Raw genomic sequence first — 19,560 nt, 5'->3', positions numbered from 1 at the left:
GCTCCGATTCTCGAGGTTACATCAGTCTGTGTGACATCCCACTAAGGGAGTGCACATCTCTTTGTCCCACATCTCATAGGGGGGAGTCCTAGACTAGTTTCTAGGGGGTTGGGGGCTCTTTAACTCGTATGATGCATTTTCTGGGTTAGGTGCATAGAGAAACAAAACGTGGGGGTTGCAAAGCCCAAAGTAGACAATATCGATTCATCGATTGCGGTTACTTTCATGCACTCTATCCCTAAATTCCCGAACTGGCTTTGGTAATCACTCTTCTTATCCTTTAGACGGTTTGAAGTGCTGACTTAACCACTCTTCTTACCCTTTAGACGGTTTGAAGTGCTAACTTATCCGCGTTTTCAACTACCAACACGTGTTTCAGCCTCAAACCCGATCTAATAATATTTTCTTTTAATAAAAAATTCCTAAATATACGCCTAAACCTAAACCTAAGATGCTTAGGACTGAGCGGTGGTCTGGTGGACATGTCGTTAACAAGAAAAGTTTAACGATAGATGACAAAAAAGGGTGACCCTTCTAATGACTAGACCACCCGGGAACCGGACGGCACCGATCATTCCATTCGGGTTCCGGTCCTTGAAACTGGAAATTGATTCTCCCAGTTAGATTCATGATTGCACGATAAGAGCATTCTCCCAATCAGATTCATGATTGCACGATAGGAGCGGGCCGAATTGGAGACTGATCAACCTTGGCTATTTTACTTTTGGGATTCAATCTTTGGCATGTCACGCATATTTATAGCTCTCTTTCACATTATTATCGAAATTTTGCGTGCGGGTCCAAAATTAATTTGGGCAGAAATTGTTCGGATGGGCTCTTTTTCTTTGGAAGCGGTAGCTTTTGTAAAGCACTTGACAATCACTTGAAAGTATGGCAAATGCCGGAACATCGGAAAGATAGATAAATGCTTGAGAACGGTTGGTGAATCGGTCCTTAGGTGATGGCAAAGATTCGAGTGGGGGAACTATTATTATTATTATTATTTAAGATAGTGTTGTGTGCAAAAATTTCTTATGCCTATAACTGCACTAAATCATTTTTCTTGTCGAGTGGGCTATGCTATAATTCTTATATAAGTACATTGAACATGTCAAAATGATATAAACGAAGACAAATTTAACATATTTTTTCCCAAAAGTCACAGGAACACAGAGAAATGTACACAGCAAAAATTAGTGGATCGAGCGTGCGAAAGGGAGGGACACCACACCTTTGACCGGCCCTTTCAAAGAAAATACCAAAAGGACTCGGTCATTAAAATAAATAAAAATAAAAATAAAAAAAGAAAAAAAAATTATTTTCTTTTTTCACACAAATTCACAAAACTCTCCCACCAACACGAAATCCCCAGTCTCACTCAGTAATAATCCCACAGCAGCGATCCGCCGCTCCCGGTGGGCACCGCCACAGTCTGATGGCCACAATCGTACGGCCCGCAATCCTCGAGGCGCTCCTCCAACCACGTCGACTGGTAGTCGTCGTAGTAGCCGTAGCCGCCCCACTCGGCGTCGACCGAGTCAACGAAGGCGAACTCGCCGCCCCCCAGCTCGTCGCAGCTGGCCCCGAGGCTCGGCAGCTCGACGATCTCGCTTAGCTCCACGGTCGCTGCGGATATGTCCATGGCTGAGACCATGGACGACAGCGACCTCGAGGGCAATGACGAGTGTTGATCGTCGAGCTCCTCCGTCGGCCGCAAGGTCTCGATCGTTCCTGTCAATTCATGGCCACGCGTCAGATTTCGGGAACATAGGGAAGAGTTGTAAAAATTTGATATGGTGGAGCTTTGATGAGCATTGGGGAAGGTGATCGTACCTTGGTGGTCGGGCATATGGGCGGCGAGGGAGGCCGCGGCCTGGACGTCGCGTGGGGAGAGGGAGGAGGGGCGGGGGAGGGAGGGGGCGAGGTGGGGGAAGTTGAGGAAGGCGGAGGAGCCCTTGATGTGGAGGGCGGCGACGTCGTGGGCGCGGGCGGCCATCTCCGGGGTGGGGAAGGTGCCGAGCCAGATGCGAGACTTCTTGCGGGGCTCCCGGATCTCCGACACCCACTTGCCCCAGTTCCTCATCCGGACCCCGCGGTACACGGGGTGCTTGCTCCGCTTGGAGGAGGACCTCGACAACGGGTCCTGGGCCGCGGCCGGCGAGTGGGGTGAGGACGAGGAGGAAGACGAGGAGGAGGAGGAGGAGCATGTTTCCGGGTCTGACGAGTTCGATCTTTCCGCCATTTTCGTCAAACAGAGAGAGGGGGAGAGAGACAGAGAGTACTATATATGCCTTCTTTCAATCTCCTTCCATCACCTCCAAGCGAGCGGCTCGAGGCTTTTATAACAGGCGAAGAGGGAAGAGCAGAGGGTCACTGAGACAAGAACACTGTTCAAAAAAGAAAAGAGACTGGCGAGCGGCCACGCAATCCACACGCCTCCAACGAAGCGTTTCACTTTGTCCTTGGGTTCTTCTGCATTTCAACCCTACTACTGTTCCTTTATCCCCCTCCACCCTCCCCTCTCTTTCCTTTCTGTTTTGTTCCCTTGCTCTAAATCTGTTCATTTTTTGTAGCGAGAAATTAAAATTGCTGAATAGTTGACTAAACCGTGTTATTTATTTGCATATGATTCGACGTCGGCGAGCCAATCATTACCGCCCCGACTCTTCTCGATCAGTAAAAGGGAGGGAAGGGACGACCCTAATGATCGAACCGTGCGGCCGATATTCTAGGAAGAAAAAAAAAAACCCCTAGGATGCTAACTCTTTGACGTCACTCTCGACTGCATAATAAGAAGTCACGTTATCTAGACCGGACCTCCAGAGCATACGACCACGATCGGGGTCGAAATATTTAGGTCTTAATAGTATTTCGTGCTGATTATGGATGTAGAGGAGTTGGTAAGCTACACATACGAAAGGAGTTTCATTTTCATAGGCGGTGGGTAATATAGAGAAACACAAATGAAGTTATTTATGTTCATTTTGTTAGTAGATGAATGTTTTCATGCGAAGAATTAATTTATATATTTTTTTCAAGAGAATAGCTATGTTTTTTTAGATTGATTTGATGAGAAAAAAGTAGAATTTACTTGTTGGGGCAAAGGAGTCGAGGGCCACAGAATTAAATATTTTATGACGTAGGTATAGTGATTTTTTTTTTTTGTATTTTTGGGTGATTTGTCTCTAGAAATGTTTTAATTTTAAATTGGGATTTACGTGGAACTTGAGGCCCATGCTCGTCCGGTCCCATCTCCCGGAAGCTAGATATTTCCTTGAGGGCCAGTCTTCCATTATCAAAATTCAATGCATAATAACAACTTTGTAACTTTTACTTTGGGGAATTGTTTTTTCGCTTAGAGCATACCTCTTATCTCTCCTTTTTTTTTTTTTCTATGGAGAAGAGGGTTTGAGCTAGATCTCTCCCATTCCCCACCTCTTTGTTAACTGATTTAGTTCTCTGTTCTTTTTGCCTGCTGTCCTCCCATTTGTGATGCCGTTTTCCTTTCGATTTAGTCTAGATCTGAAAGATTCTCTCTCTCTTATTTTGGGGAGCTTTCGTATTATATGTTTTCACGGTTTCACTTCCCTCATATTTCTTTAGCGTGCAAGTCCAAAATTTCAAAGGGGATTGGAAGAGCTTCATGAAGGTTTTTCTCTCATTATCATATTTGTGTTAGTTCAATTTTTTTTTTTTTTTTTTCATGGGGATGGAGTTGGGGACGCCGAATATAGGCGCACATCGCCGAAAGGTAAAGCCGTAGCAACAAATGAAAATCTCTATGTGTGCTCGTTGCTGAAGACGAATTCGATGACCGACTGTCGATTTTGGTTTGAAGATGTCATAGATTTGTTTTTTTGAGTGTGTGACCCATATCTTTGTTCTGATAATTTATCTTGTTATCTAGAGTTTGTATTGTTTTGAAATTCTAGCCGTTGGACTATATTGTTTCACTCTGCGAATATAAATGAAATGTTACTTCAATCATTAAAAAAAATTATGTTGAACCTTGAATTCATTTGGTAAATTATGAATTTTAGTTCGATTTCTCTTAGTAATAAAACCCCGTCCATATTCGTCGTACGTACCCGAGAACGCTACCCGAATTTAGAAATTTAGCCTCATTAATTTTTGAATTTTGGCCGAACGATAAGTACGAACGTGAGAATTATCAGGGTATCCCAACCCGAAAGTACAGGCCATCTCGAACCGATTTTTATTGTTGAGAGGAAAATTTGAGGAGAATAGAAACAATAAATTGAAAAACAGACAGAAGAATCTTCCCAAGCATATACTACCTAGGGTTTACCTATGACAAAAGTTGATGATGATGCAATTCTTCTGCCCTAAACTTGATCATGATTAGTTGGTCATATATATATATATGGGTGGGGGGGACCTAATGCCCAAAAAAAGTTCAATTTAGCATCTGCCCCAACAATATCCAATTTTTTTGTCTCATAAAAAAAATCCTCGATTTTCACTTTTGTTCCAATTTTTCTGATCTAATACTCAAAAAACTCTCAACTTTAGTACATGTCCTAATTATATTGAAAATTATATTTTATCTCATGAAAAAATCTCAACCTTTACTTTTGTCCAAATTCTATCTCCGTCCATGCATACCAAAAAAAAAAAAAAAAACTTCCGTGCATAATCACCGTTTGTTAATCTTACGTTACTTGAATTTTTTCTATGAACTTACCAATGAATCTTCTAAATTCGAAAATACCAGATTTCACGGACGACGTGATTTGAGATCATTCGTCCAAATAATCAAATCTCCACATCTAGCTACTCTGACTATTGAGTGCTTGGGAGAATCTGAAATGCGCCATCTTGAGTGGCTACATATCTCTCGGTAATGTGTAGAGAGAGAACTCAATGGAAGAGAAGTTGAGATTCTTTGTATGTCAGCTTTGTTGATGTGTAATTCATTAACGACGTGGAAATGCAACGTAGGATTAACTAACAGTGATTATGGAAGGAAGGCTAACGGTGGTATAATTGAGATAAAAGTAAAAGCTAGGTGTTTTTAATATGACAAAAATAAATTTGGGTACAATTGAGACAAATGGTAAAATTGGGTGTTTTTTTGGATATTAAACTAGTAGAATTGAAGGCAAAGTAAAAGTTGGGGTTATTTTATGAGACTAAAAAATTGGATAAAATTAAAATATATGCTAAAGTTGGAGGGTTATTTTTTTTTTTTTGGCATTGAGCGTATATGTGCGTAGTTTTTTATATTTTTTATTTACCAACTTTTTCAGAGCCTTAGGGCACGCACGGTAACACTTTTGGAGATTAATTTCTGCTTCAGAAATGTTTCTAGAACAGAAACCCGTTTAGTAATACAACTTTAGAAGCAAAAGTCCATTTGATTATGCAATATTCTATATCTATTTATGAAGCAAATTTATATTTTTGAAGTTGTTTTTAATCAAATTCTAGAAGTTAAAAAATTTTATTTCTCTTTCAAAAATAAATTTCTCTTAACATCAATATCTTTGTCAATTCAGCCTGTTTTCATTTCCAGCGCCACTCTCTCCTAACAATGCCTCCGCTATTACTACCCACTACCGACCTTCGCCGCCCGTCACCGACTACCATCCACTGCTGCCAACCATTGCCGCCTGCTGCCCCCCTTCTCCAACCGTTGGCCACCATTGCTACCCACCGGGGACCTCCACCGGCCATCGGTTGCCCACCACCACTACATCGTTGCTGCGACCACCAATTGCTCGCCGTTGCTAGTTGCCCACCACCATGGTATCGCCGTTGCGACCACCTCTCGCTCACCGATGCTGCCCCCTGGCGACCACCGCTCTCCGCAGAGTCGTCGTCTCCGGCCGCTAGAGCAAAAATTTAAAAAGATAATTTTATTTTTAAAAAGTATATAATATTTTTTAAAAATAAAAATTATTTTTTGAAGAAATTTTAAAGAATTAAAAATGAAATAGAAATTTTTCAATCGCTGACAATAATGTTCCATTGAAGATTTTGTGTTAATAATGTTCTAAAAGTAGAAATTTTCAACTGTTATCAAACGAATTTCTCCGATCAGAAATTAATTTCTAGAGTAGAAGTAGAAAAATCGACTTTTGCTACTGAGTGGAAGTAGAAAAATCAACTTCCGGTTAAAAATTAATTTTTGAAGCAGAAGTATTGCCATGCACGCACTTAGTGCTCTTATAAACAAGCATTCCTCCCCATGTCATATCGAATGGGGTCCAACTCTATATGTTCCACGAACTTCCCTTTCGTACTTTGAAGCGGAAAATCATTCACTTCAATGTTGTGGTTCTCATGTAAGACGGTCTAACATTCACACTAGTGATTTTAGGCAAAAATTAACCGAAAAGACTATATTAATAAATCGTCAAATGGTTCAGGACTAAATTGGCATGATGTTTGGATTCTCTCAAACCATAATAGTCGGCCTCCTTCCTTTTCTCCTTTTTACCCAACTTTCTTCTCCAAACTCCATAGAGGGGAGGGTTTGAGATGGATCTTTCACTCACCTCCCCATCTTCTTTAAATGATTTACTTTTTCTCTTTTCTTTCTCTTGCTTTGCTATCATTTGGGGGGCCTTTTTCTTACGATCTAGTTTAAATCTGGAAGTCTCTCTCCCATTTCGGAAAGATTTTTATCCTGCTATAGTCTATATTTTCAGATATTTTGCCTGTATGTTTTCCGGGTTTCGTTTTCTTTGGGTTTCGTTAGTGTCCGGTTTCAAAGGAGATCGGATGAGTTTCATGAAGATTCGCTCTCACCGTCGGATCTGTGCTTGTTTAACATTTTTATTTTGCATGATGATCGTGTTGGGGACTTCGAACTTAGGCGTGCATCGCCGAAAGACAAAGCCATATCAACATATAATGATCTTAGTGTGTGCTTATTATCGAAGATACATTCGGTGATCGGTCACCGATTTTGATTTGACAAAGCCATAGATTTACTCTTCGAGCTTGTCCCTATCCGTGTTCCGATGATTTATATTATTATTTGAGACTTGTTTTGTTTAAAAGTTGTTTGAAAATGAATGAAAGGCTGATTTGATAAAAAAAAAATTGGCATAATTGAAAGGTTTAAGACTGAATTTGCTGCCGTACAATAGGTTTAAAACTTTTTTTCTATATGGTCCATGAGCTTCCCTACTAGTTGCAAATATTATGATTTGAGTATTGCTCCATAAGCTTCATCTCTCTGGTGGTAGTTGCAAATATTATGATCTATGCTCTCTCTGTCTATCTCACCAAACATTGCTTGCGCAACTCATCGATGGGGTCCAATCTCATTGGTGGCTCCAAAAACCCTAGTCCTTCTATTTGTATTTCGAATCGAACTTTCATTAAACCTTACTCTCCCGCGTTGATAAAATTACACAGTTGTCGTCTGACGAGCGACATAAATTCAATTTCGATGTTGCTCATCCAATAGAGATTTTACCGCAAAACTCTAGTAGGAAATGTGAAGTAAATTGACTCAAATAAATCCCGGATCTCACGCAGAGTTTTCAAGTAATTTCGAGCCGTCTCAGAGTTTATTGGTGGAATCACATCCCGAACTGGTGAAAAAAAAAAAAAAAAATTCCTGTCAATGTGTGCGAGAGAAGTCGGAACAACCGACTCAAAAGCTCCTTTCAACATAGGGTTACGTTTTGCTTCATTGTTGATAGGTGGAGATCTTCTTCAATCCAATCTTTTAATTGGTGGGTCATAAACATCGACATCGCTGGGATTAAAGGTGCAGTTCGGAAGAATCAAGGACGAAGGAAAATACAACTTTTTAATATGATAAAAACCGAGGAAATTTCGCTCGAAAAAAACAGAATTATAACTTTCTAACAGTGGTTCTAACTTCAAGAACTAGGATTCTTTGCTTTATCAACAGTTGTTTGGCCTTTCCCTAGACAAATAGGTCGAGTTTGAGAGCTTGCTTGCTTGCTGAATCACCAGAAAAGAAAAAAAAAATTGAGGGGGGCCCTTTCTTGTGAGGTCGAAACTTGTCGTCGTACCAATCATTTTTCCCTCCCTTCCAGTTGTCTCCTTCACAGTTTCGTGAGTAGATTGAACTTAACTCTTCCGAAAGTACCGCTATTTTCACCTATTCTGATTGGTCCAAAGTTGAACGGGAGGGACATGAATGGCCGGAAATCAAGAGCTTGGTGCGGAAGCGAGATGCCCTAAGGTTCCACAATTGACACCGGGGGGGCTCCCTTAGAGAGAAATTGATGGAACTTGACATGCATGTTCATGATTTACTCGGTTGATTCTGCTGACATGTGGCGCGCTTGATTAGGACAAGTGAAAATCTCATGTGTTTAAGCCAACTTGGTCTCTGATGCTCCACCTAATTAAGATGGAGATGGACATGTCGAGCAAATGAGATCCTGCTGTTCTTGAGGTGGGAATTGATTGATTAGCGGGCAAAGTTGGAATTACCGCATCTATACAGATCTGTCTCAATTTATCCGACATTTTATTGAGATTTCCTCGGTTCGTCGGTGATCCGTAGCAACTTAAGGTGCTTAATTTGAAGTTATCATTACGGATATACGAATTTTTGTGCTGAAAGATACGCGCTAACGAATGGTATCATGCGACTCATTTTTTTGGGGATGACTTGTCGTTCTATATGTTGTCTTATCTTTCGAATGAGACTGGCCTGACTTGAATTGGTAATTTATACTTTGACAAGGAAGCAAATTGAAAATTGCACATTCACTTGGATATAAAAGTATATGGTGGGGGTTGTATTGTGTTTTATAACATGAACATGAACGTACATGTCTTATATGTTTGATCTGATGTAAATGCATATAACATGATTTGTTGTGACATGGCCCATGTTTTTATATGATACGAGCTCTAGTCATAGCTTATTCTACTCTTGAGTTAGGTAGTAGTGAGGGTCAGAAATTTCTACTAAGAAATTCCATTGGGCATGAAACCCAACGTTCTCTATGTCTATTCGATGTGATTGGAAAGCAATGTTAATCGTTGCTAAGACAAATAACTTACCATGACAAGAGAAACCACATTCAATCGAAACATAATATCATAAAGCAATTGCTGAAATATGGAATTATATCGATCGCTTATGTGAAGTCATAAGTGGATTTGGCCAATCCTCTAAACTAAACCCTTGGGAAGGAAGCAAATAATTGGCGCAATCGAGGGAAATGTGACTTATGCCCACACTTAATATTAATGATGACAGTAATCCAACCTATGTGATTGGAAATCTCATGAAGTAGGTTTACATGAATATAACAAGCTATTTTGTTGATTCCATGGCACCAAAAATGAGATTAAGTTCCCTCCTATATCGTGTTTGATTGGTGCTAAACTACATATTAAGTGACGGTGAGTTACGCTTTTAACAAGCTCCATATCCCTTACGATCGGTGTATTTATTTACAGGATGCACTTGATTTATATACAGAGTAACACCCGATGGAATCATCCATCCGAAAACCAACGCCCACACATCTAAAAGAAGGGGATGAAGGTTAGTTGAATCTTTACGGAATAAGGACCGATAGCCTTAAAGATGGATAAGTATACTATCGCTGTCATAACTTTTGTACGACGTTCACTTGAGTAGTATGACTTTCAAAACGCTCACTTAAATATCATAACTTTTAAAAATCGTTCGCTTGAGTGCTATCGTTGATATGAACATTAAAAAGCTAACGTCGCACGCTGAAAAAGCTGACGTGAACGCTAGAAAAGATGACGTAGCACTCAAGTGAACGATTTTTGAAAGCTTGGGCACTTAAGTGAACGCCGTATATAAATTATGACACTCACAGTATACTTATCCCGTCCTAAAGATATTCTCCGTAACGTGAAAATGGGAGCTTGGGGTGGACAAGAATCCTATGCAAGCACATAACCATTACTGCCTTCACATTCGACTGATAATGGAACCCTAGCAGGACAAGAAGATCCAAAGATCTTTCTCTTGGTAAATGAGCTGCTTCCCAAGAACCATTTTTCTGTGGCAGAAAACTAAAGCGGTAAAGGGGTCACGGTCATTTCAACGCGACAGAGGGAGAGCGGTACGGCAAAGATGAAACCGCCTTTTGCCATTTTTCGGGCCAGTCGAATTCTTGTCCATGCAAATTCCACGCGGATAAAAGGGGGCAGCACTCGAACATATAACTTTCCACGGAGACAGCTGGTTCTCTTTGACTGTGTCTGAAAGGACACTGTAAGTTTTTTTTATTTGTTTAAAAGGTTAATGTCGCGAAAGATTATAAACGTGCGTATATGCGATAAATTTATCACGGATTAATTTTTTTTATCATAAAAAATCTCAAATCAATACACATGTCATAAATTCACCCGAAACTAATTTTTGAATCACAAAAAAACTCCAAACTAGTATATTTATGATAAATTTACCCTTCATTAGTATCCGTTAAATTATATTAATGCTATGAAAAATCTCAAATTCGTATACCCGTCAACTGCCACATGTCATCTGATTTCGCAATTTGATGATAAAATTAATAAATGATAAATTTGTTACAAATAATTTGAGATAAATTTATTATAAATATTAATCCTTTTTTTTTTTCAATTTCATCTTTAAAAAGTGCCCTCCTATGACCAGGTCAAGAATCTCTCCCAAGTCAGTAGTTATCCATGGTATATGCAAAGACACTGTGCTCTATGGAGGACAGATTCGAGTCCACGAGAGAGGAAACAGAACAAATTTACTACTGTTTTTGGACAAAAGCGAGCTGCATAAACAGGCTTTTTTGAGACAGTGATAAGTAGTATTTTGGATTTTTTTTTAGGGTTAATACCATGGAAAACCCCAAACTGGTACACTTGTGACAAATTTACCCGAAATTATTTTTTTGACCACAAAAACCCCAAACCGGTACACACTGTGACAAATTTACCCTAAACTGGTACACATGTGACAAATTTACCCTCCGTTAATTTTCATTAAATTTAACTATCAAATTGTTGATTTAGTGACATGTGATAGTTGACGGGTATACCAATATGGGGTTTTAACCCTCTATTTGTTACAGGTTTATCAATTTGAGATAGGCGATCTTCAGATTTGACAGGTGCGGTCTCGTGGAAGGCAAAAGCATTAGAGATGAGGTCTTCGAGCCATCGCCTTTCTTTGTAAGATCGAAGACTTGCTTTCCGTATCATTGTTACCGGGTTATCCCCATGATGTCCATGGTCGGGATCTTCGCCGCCGGCCGCCCCTAAGGCTTACCTATTTATGTCAAATCGTGAACCTCCTTCCTTCAGTAGTCTCTTCTTGTACGATGACACCATCCATAGCGCACGGATGGGTGGAGCACCAAGGGTTGTGTCCTCCCATACCGTAGCGGACCAAAAGCCAAAACAAAGTGACGATTTAACGGGGGGTGAATTTGTCACATGTGTACTAGTTTAGGGTATTTCGTGGTCAAAATAATTAGTTTAGGGTAAATTTGTCACAAATATACCAGTTTAGGGTTTTTGATGGTAAAAAAAATAGTTTGGGGTAAATTTATCACATATGTACCAGTTTGGGGTTTTTCGTGGTCAAAAAAATAGTTTGGGGTAAATTTGTCACATGTGTACCAGTTTAGGGTTTTTCATGGTATTAACCCTTTTTTTTAAGAAGGTACACGTTGATGGGGATGATGATCAGGGAATAAAAAGTTTCAGCTCAGACCCGTGATGGAGCCAGAAGGGATGAATTTTACCACATTGACAGCATGTTGTCTCCATTTGCCAATGTGTAATAGGGCATTTTCGTCAGAAGATGACCTGCTTGGTAATTTATCACTTACCATTGGGGGGCAGTAGCAAAGTGTACGATTTCAAATCTCCTTCGAATTTTGTTTTGTTTAAAAATAATATCACCTTTGAATCTATTCTCAAATCTATCGTGGCATTTTCGCTTCAACAAAAAATCCACATCAGCAAGGCCATATGAAAAATTATTTCCAAATAAAACTATTCTAGGATGAGAGAATTATAGTCGACTAACGATGGTTTTTGGAAAGGGGGCTAGTAGGGTTGAATTTACAATTAGAATAAAAATTGGTGATATTTCCCTTGGACAAAAATAAGGTTCAAAATAAATTTGGGACTGAACCTAAAATTTGAATTTTTTTTTTGGGGCAGATTTGGATTGTGTCTAAAGTTTGAGAATTTTTTTTTCTAGACAAAAAAACAAATAAGAGCAGAATTGAAACGAGATCTAAAATTTGGGGCGTTTTAAGGAATTGGGCCCCAAATTGTGGGTCTATTTCACATTTTTTTGTTTCCATCCTTAGCTTATATAGCATTTGAAATTTGACTTTTACCTATCAAACAATACTTGATAATTTCCGAAACACACAAAAACTGAATGATGGTCATCTCCTTTGCCAAACATGATCAGCAGTTACACGAAAGGCTCCTTGTTCCGAGTTTGGACAAGATGAACTCGCATTTGCAGGAGCATCCATGGCAATCCAAATCGTCCGAGGCCATCCGAGATCCATTGAAATGTGCTTCTCTAGCGTGTTTTTTGACCGCGACACTCGAAAAGGAAAAAATCCGGCCTGGCCAACCCCTTTTGGTTCTGATTCGTCTGAAATGACATTGTGTTATAAGCAGAACAAAACGTGTGATTCTCTCTTTTTTCCCCTTCTTCTTTTGCATTGAAAGCTGGTATGTCCTGAAGAAGAAATTGGGCTTTCATCTCTTCAGTTCACACGATCCAACCAACCTAACATTGTCCAATCCTGGACATTCTTCAACAGGTAAAATTGGTTATAAGAGATCAACTGAGGTCATTGTAATGGGGCTCAGCAAACGCTGGAACTGGGTCCCTAAAAGTGGTAGTAAATTAGGTTCGACCATCCCCCATCATGTGTGTTCTGCACATCATCTCTCCTGAATATTCAATGCACTGTCAAGCTTCAATATGCTCCATCCCTTGATTAAAATTTGACCAAACCCACATGAAAAAGAAAAGCGCAAAAATAAAAATAGGCAAAAAGTTTGCTAGCACACATACACAATTTGAGCAGTCACAACCATCTGATGCAGACACGTTTCAATGAGCTTTTCTTGAAATCCATCCCCATTTTGTATTTCTGCGTGTCACTTCTCCTGAGCATTATTCAATGCACTGTCGAGCTTCAACACTCCCCATCCCTTGACAAAATTTGACCAAACCCACATGAAAAAAAGGGGAAATTTTTTTTTTTTTTGAAGAAGTAAAAAAAGAAAGAGGAAAGGAAAAAGATTGGCAACAGACATACACAACTTGAGCAGTCACAACCATCTGATGTAGACAGGTTTCATTGAGCTTTCTTGAATTTAAGATGGACATGGAGGTGTTGAGAGATGGTGGCACAGAATCATGAGGATTCACCGCTTGTGTCTGTCACATGGGTTGCCCATACAATGGAGGGAAACCAACATGAGATGAGAGACGCTTGAGAGTCTTCACATTAATCTGGTGCATCTAAACATGAGGTGGGTCCAAAGCAGGTATTGCCTCTCTCTTTTTTCTTTTGTAATGTTTTAATTCTTTCCCTCCCTTTTTCTCTGATAAATCATGTCCTCATTTAATGAGTATGTGTAGGTTTCCTTCTGTCTTTTCACATGTAATTTCATGTGGCAGGCCCTGCTCTTGTTGCTTCCGCTGTATTATTTTCCTGCTTTTGAAAGGTGTAACATTCAAGGGAGCATGGCATGACAAGATATAGTACTTGGAAGGAATGACTTGTACCCGTGAAATTTTCCGCAGATCAGATCTCCTCTCTTTGCAAATTGTATTAGCAATTTACTATTGCTAGTGATCGTGTTTAGCCGGAAAATTCTTCTATGATTCTGGATCATGTATATGTGTGTGATGGTGAGCGTGTGCATAAGGATGTGAATGAACATCTGAGATTTGTTTATAGGAAGATAATGTTAGGTTCATTCAGAAGCTCATGTCTTTTCTTTTCCTGTAAGAGCTACTACACAAGGATGTTTCATGATTGAAGATCAACTCCTCCCTTTCAATGTGGTTGCCACTTGTTCTTTCTTAATAATGAAGGCACATATAGACCGTATTTTGCAGGGACATGGTCAGAAAATAATATTTTTGCTGGGACCTATCATTAAATGGCTCATCCATTCAACAAGATGACGACGACGACACTCTGTTTTTCACCAAAGGGGGTAATCTACTATCTTCCTTTATCGGTCTCTGATGGTCCAGCAGCACTTGAAGAAACAAGATATAACTCAGTGATCTCACCCTAGAGTTTGGTCAGGAGCAAACGTTTACAGCTTTACCTTTGTCTGATGCTTCATGTGTCTGAGGTGCCTTGTGGTACAAAGACGTGTTCTATACAACACCATAAAAATTTTCAGCGATCAGAGAGAGAGAGAGAGAGAGAGAGAGGCAGGCAAAAGATGATTCGAATCATGGAGTGACAAAGATTAATATTATGAGATGAAGATTTGTCTGGATTGCTATCTTCCTAAGAACCATTAAGGCAGTGTGTTCCCTAGTCCGAGTTCCCAAAGAGTGTTTTTCGAGGATCGACTCCGATCGGCCCTCCAGTCATTGTTGTTCGATATTCCCTTATACATAAGACTTTCTGCTAGAAGATCATAGGTAGTTTGGCGATAGTCGTGCGACTTTTTAAGTCATGCTACGGACGTTGGCCTTTAGCACAATTTAGGCAACACACATACCAAATGTAAGCACAGGGACATGAGTTTTTCAAGTGTACTGGACTTGATAGGGACTTGACTAGGGTCTACAGTTTTTACCGGATTCAGGCTTTTTATCCTCTTTTCCCCACTAACCATGAGGTGGTTAGGATCGTTTGAGAATCCGACTGATCCCTGCTGGGTGCGACGCTCGTGCACGTCTGATCATTGTGGGAGAGCACACATCCAAGCTCTTGAGGCCACAATAACGAGTCCATGGTCTTGACAAGTCCATCACTGTTGATCCCACAATAATGGGCTCTCCGGCTCAATCCATCACAGCACCCTAACATTTGGAGAGTCACCACATCTTTGTACCGTCGATAGTTTCCAAATCCCTTTCTTCTGTCAAATTTGCCCCTGCTACAATTGGATTTTCCATGCAAATCAAATTCTTCATGTTCCCTCTCTTACCCCGGTTTTGCTGATTAATCACGGTACCACGGCAAATATATCATGAAACAGCAATCTACCTCATACATCAATGGATGCATCTGATAACTGTTCTAAACAGGAAATATAGAAGAAAAGGCATTGGTTTCATATCGACATTGAAGATTCAATGAGACTTGATTATTCGCTCTATAAACTTCAACAGCGTATGAATAAAGTTTAGACATACCTCAAGGGAAGCAGAAAAGCAGAATGAATGGTAATCCTCAGTTAAAAAGATGTTGGCATGTTGGCGTCTGTGTTTGTATTCTGTTAAAGCTTTCAGTGTTTGCTTATTTAAGCTCCGGAATTCTAAAGATATACTTTTACCTGCAGACGAATCACAAAGTTGCCTGACAGTTAATTTCCCTGTCAACTATTATACCATCCAAGAGCAGGAAATTCCCAGTCGTATCCAAGTTTCCATTTTATTGTCTATCGTCCTCATAAATTAGAAAAGAATGTACTTTTTCCCGCAACATTGATTGCTTCACTACCCCTGCCTTGCAGTTCAATGTTCTTAAAGTAAATGAAGCAATGCGTAAGCGAAGATTTTATGGTATCTTCTATACTTTCCTTCTCTTATGACTTAAAATGAAGTCATCTTCGTCATCACTGTCCTGGATGACTCTTCTCTTGGACTTTAAGTCGCCATTTTTGGAGGCTTGCTGTTTCTGTGAGCTTTCGGTTTTGCTAGGCGTATATGGTGATTTAATGGGGGTTCCCATGCGTATTTGCTTTTGCTTCTTCTGTTTCTTCTCATATGCTCTTTTTGCTCTTTCAGGGGACAACAAGCCATGTTCCATCATCCTGTTCATCATAAATGTGAGAAAAGTTCTGAGTTATCAAATTAAAAATCAAACACTCTTAACAAGACTAATAGTACATAGCATCATTTATTAACCAAGGATATGAAATAATAACCTTCTGCAATATGACAAAAGCGTTAATTGTAGTGCTGCAGCAAAATCCATGCTTGTTTCTTAATAGAATGCCTCATTGCTCAGTGATTGCTAACAGTTGACCTGTTCCAAGCCAGTTAACATCTATGCCATGCTATTGAAATCAGGTATGGCAAGAAAACTAGAGAATCCTTTCTCCTGAGTTTCTACTCCTTAACAAATCCTGGGGAGAATCCGCTCACAAAAGAATGTAATTCCTCGGGAACTATAGGTTTTATTGCCATTTGTAAGCTTTTAGATTGATGAATCACATTTCCATTAGCAGAATTTGATGTGCATGAGAGAGAGAGAGAGAGAGAGAGAGAGAGAGAGAGGTGTATAGGTGTAGATTTAATTGAGCCAAACATAGGAATTGAAAAGCAAATTCTGTCAAGATTTTACAAGACCGTTCCTTCACGGCTTAGTTCCTTCAATTATCTCGACATTCTCACCTAGCTGTCCCCAAAGTAATCCTTATAGCCACCAACTCTGTAAATTTTTGCAAGATAATTGAGCATCTAAGCCAGGATAGAATCCATCATCTCCTCAATTTGAGCAGTGAAATTTCAGCTCTATTATGACAACAACAAAAGTTTCTATATACCACATTCATCCCCCTAAGAAATAAAAAATCCTATACAAAGTAACTCAACTTTATCGCACTCGATACTTGGATTACAGGTATATGTTCCAGTTCAAGGAAAGAACCATGAGTTCTCTGGATCCATCGAGTTCCAGGAAAGTTGGCCGGTGCAGAATTACATGAAATACCACACCTCCCTCTAACTTTCTCAATTTTTTTTTTTTTATCTTTTGTTTTTTTTTTTTTTTTCGGGGGGCAGGGAGGGTGGGGTGGGGAGGGGGGGAAGCTGGGCATTGAACGGAAGGTTATCCATTGAAGTTTTCCTGCATGTCATCTCATCCCCAGCCAATGCTCCAGTTCCCCGTTTAGCCGCTCAAGCTAACTCCATGAACTCTGCTTTGACAAACTTCACCTAGTTTGACAGGAACCTTTTGGAACTACATATAGCGATTGCTGATAAGCATTATCTCTGGCAATGAAACAAAGAAGAAACATGATTCTTCCTTGTTCACCTCTTCAAAGTCACCTCCAGCTGGCTAATATAAGCTCAAGACCATGAACTCTTTACCAGAAGTAACCAAACATAGCCTCCATTTTCATTGAATTACTAGTGGCAACAAGTGGGTAATTACACAACATAAGTTCTAGCACAAAATAAATCCGAAAACACTAAGGTCACAGTTGATAATTAGAAAGAACAAGAAAAAATGACTATCTCAATCACCAAACAATTGTCTGAAAAAAAAAAAAAAAAAAAGAGCCACCAATGGAGGATCATAAACAGACAGAACATGCCTGATACTTACTTATCCTCATTGGTAAAATCAGAGTTCTATCAGAAAATGAGGTCCTTAGGTAAAACTGGTTTATCTACTTCTAGACACAAATGGCTTTTGTTGTCTCGAATGGCCACCAATTTAACAGTTTTTCTTTCTTGAGTAATTAGAAGCAAGTTTATCAACGAATGATTCACTGTTTGATGAAGAAATTGAACCCAGAATATAAAACATTGAACAGCAATTATCGATGTGTTTGCTTATATCAAACACAGCAACTTACAATTGAGCCCAGCAGTTAGTGCTAGAGCCCAAAGCACCGATAAGAAAAACACCAACCACAAGCATTCTATTCAAAAGTCCTACGACATATTACCGGCTTAACAAGATTGACTCTACTCACCAGAACTCTGCCATTTCGCTCGTCGGGATTTGTTTCGATAATGACTCGTAAAATATCCTCAAGGGTTCCCTCTGACAATAGGGAACAAAACAAAAAAAGAGAAATGAATGTCATTCCAACACCACTTGATTCTACGCACAAGAGTTGCTTGGCAGTAGAGGAAGAACCTCTTCAGGAGGATCAAATTTCTGGCCAGGCAAACTGAACACTTTCTTCTCTCTCACTTTAGTGGTTGTAGTTCTCGTCGTGGTTTTCGATGAGCTCGGCATCGTTTTAGACTTCACCTTCAAACATGGACCAAACCCTGTCATTCTCAAATTCGCATCACATTCAAAAAGCGAGAGAACGTAAATTGCATTTTAGGAACCAGATAAACTCAATATCACTTCAATTTCAATCGCAGAACCCATCAAACGAGCTCAACTCAATCGATCAAACCGCAGCCGATCAATCAGAACACAAATCAAAGACGCATTTCGGCTACAATCCAGCTCCAACCGCGATCCCCACTCGGTACCAACTCCCATTTTCAAAGCAAGCCCAATCCGACAAAATCAAAAGATCCAAAGCACCGCCAACTGTACAAGTACCTCGGTTTTCACCACGGAAGAAGCAGATTTGTGCTTCCAGGCGGCGGAATCTCGGCTCGAGGAGCTCTCGATCTTCTTGCCGTGAGCTGAACTGTCGAATCTCACCTTCATCACTCCGGATTTGCTCTCCGTCGCCATGACTGACCGAATCCCCGCAAAACCGATCCGTCGATCGAATCTCCTCGCCGGCGATTCACGCGATCGTAACCCGTCGAATCGCCAAACGGAGATCGAAAATTCAAGAGCGCGGAGAAGAAGATCGAAGTCGCATTGGAGGTTAAAAGTCCGTTGTCTTCTTAACTGCCTTTTCAACGAGCGAGCTTTTTAGTTGGACCTTGCTCGTGAGACTAGGCGCGGCTGAAATGACCCGAATGCCCCTCGCCATCTGACGTGGACGGCGCGACGGCTAATCCGTCACGTGTAATCGGACGGCTGGAAGAAGTCTTGCCCTCGCTTCGATAAATCTTGTCCGTGTGATGCGGCGGCTGAGATTGGATTTTCTGGCCAAAGGTGGATTGGATCTATTCTGAGAATTATCGTTAAGTACAAATAGAGTTAGTTTTGAGATGATTTTTTTTTTGTTATTATGAAAAACAAGAAAACGTAAATAATTTAGATTTTCTTTAATATGTTTGGTTGGTGGAAATTCACTCATATTTCACCAACAATTTTAAGAGAGAAAGATATTGTGCTCATAATTTTCCAAACAGCTTGGAAGAACTCCGAGAAAAAAAATTGATTTTTTTAATATCCGTTACTATGATTTGAAGAATAAATTTTCTTATTTCGATTTCATGGCCGATTTTCGAAATTTGCCCCAACGGTTTTGTTTGAATTGTATTCTTTTTTTTTTTTGGGGGGTCTAATTTTCTGAATTGTATTCACTCTCAAGTAAAAATGAAAATCGAAAAAACTAGACAATTTCATGAACCCGACGTGCCCAATCTTTTATTTTTCCTCGCCTTGCACTAAACTAATGTAAATATAAAACGATGTCGATATGAAATTTAAAAAATTTAACCATTTTCTAATGACGGTTTTTCTAAGGAGTGCTGCATTCATTACAAACTTGTCCAAAAGTGCAATGTGCATCTTACGAAATGTT

The 19,560-nt window shown here is 39.9% G+C and overlaps 2 protein-coding genes across 3 annotated transcripts; both read right to left on the bottom strand.

Moving 5' to 3' along the window:
* Positions 1-1,117: 1,117 nt before the first annotated feature.
* LOC115750039 (ethylene-responsive transcription factor TINY-like) lies at positions 1,118-16,891 on the bottom strand. 2 transcript variants are annotated; one of them, XM_048277757.1, is made up of 3 exons: positions 16,411-16,891; positions 1,834-2,268; positions 1,118-1,731 (listed from the first exon to the last, which is right to left on the bottom strand). In XM_048277757.1, the coding sequence occupies exons 1-3, from the start codon at positions 16,469-16,471 to the stop codon at positions 1,379-1,381; spliced, it is 849 nt and encodes a 282-aa protein (XP_048133714.1). In that variant the 5' UTR covers positions 16,472-16,891; the 3' UTR covers positions 1,118-1,378. The 2 variants fall into 2 exon arrangements, with proteins under 2 accessions (XP_048133714.1, XP_030543032.1); XM_030687172.2 differs by lacking the exon at positions 16,411-16,891 and adding an exon at positions 14,393-14,434.
* Positions 15,637-18,762, bottom strand: LOC115750041. Its single transcript, XM_030687175.2, has 4 exons — positions 18,456-18,762; positions 18,033-18,149; positions 17,866-17,936; positions 15,637-15,972 (listed from the first exon to the last, which is right to left on the bottom strand). The coding sequence occupies exons 1-4, from the start codon at positions 18,591-18,593 to the stop codon at positions 15,729-15,731; spliced, it is 570 nt and encodes a 189-aa protein (XP_030543035.1). The 5' UTR covers positions 18,594-18,762; the 3' UTR covers positions 15,637-15,728.
* Positions 18,763-19,560: the final 798 nt, after the last annotated feature.

This window comes from Rhodamnia argentea, chromosome 4 (genome assembly GCF_020921035.1).
Source record: "Rhodamnia argentea isolate NSW1041297 chromosome 4, ASM2092103v1, whole genome shotgun sequence".
Lineage (NCBI taxonomy): Eukaryota > Viridiplantae > Streptophyta > Magnoliopsida > Myrtales > Myrtaceae > Rhodamnia > Rhodamnia argentea.
The sequence above is the reverse complement of the archived record's forward strand: the minus strand, read 5'-3'. Positions and strand labels throughout refer to the sequence as shown.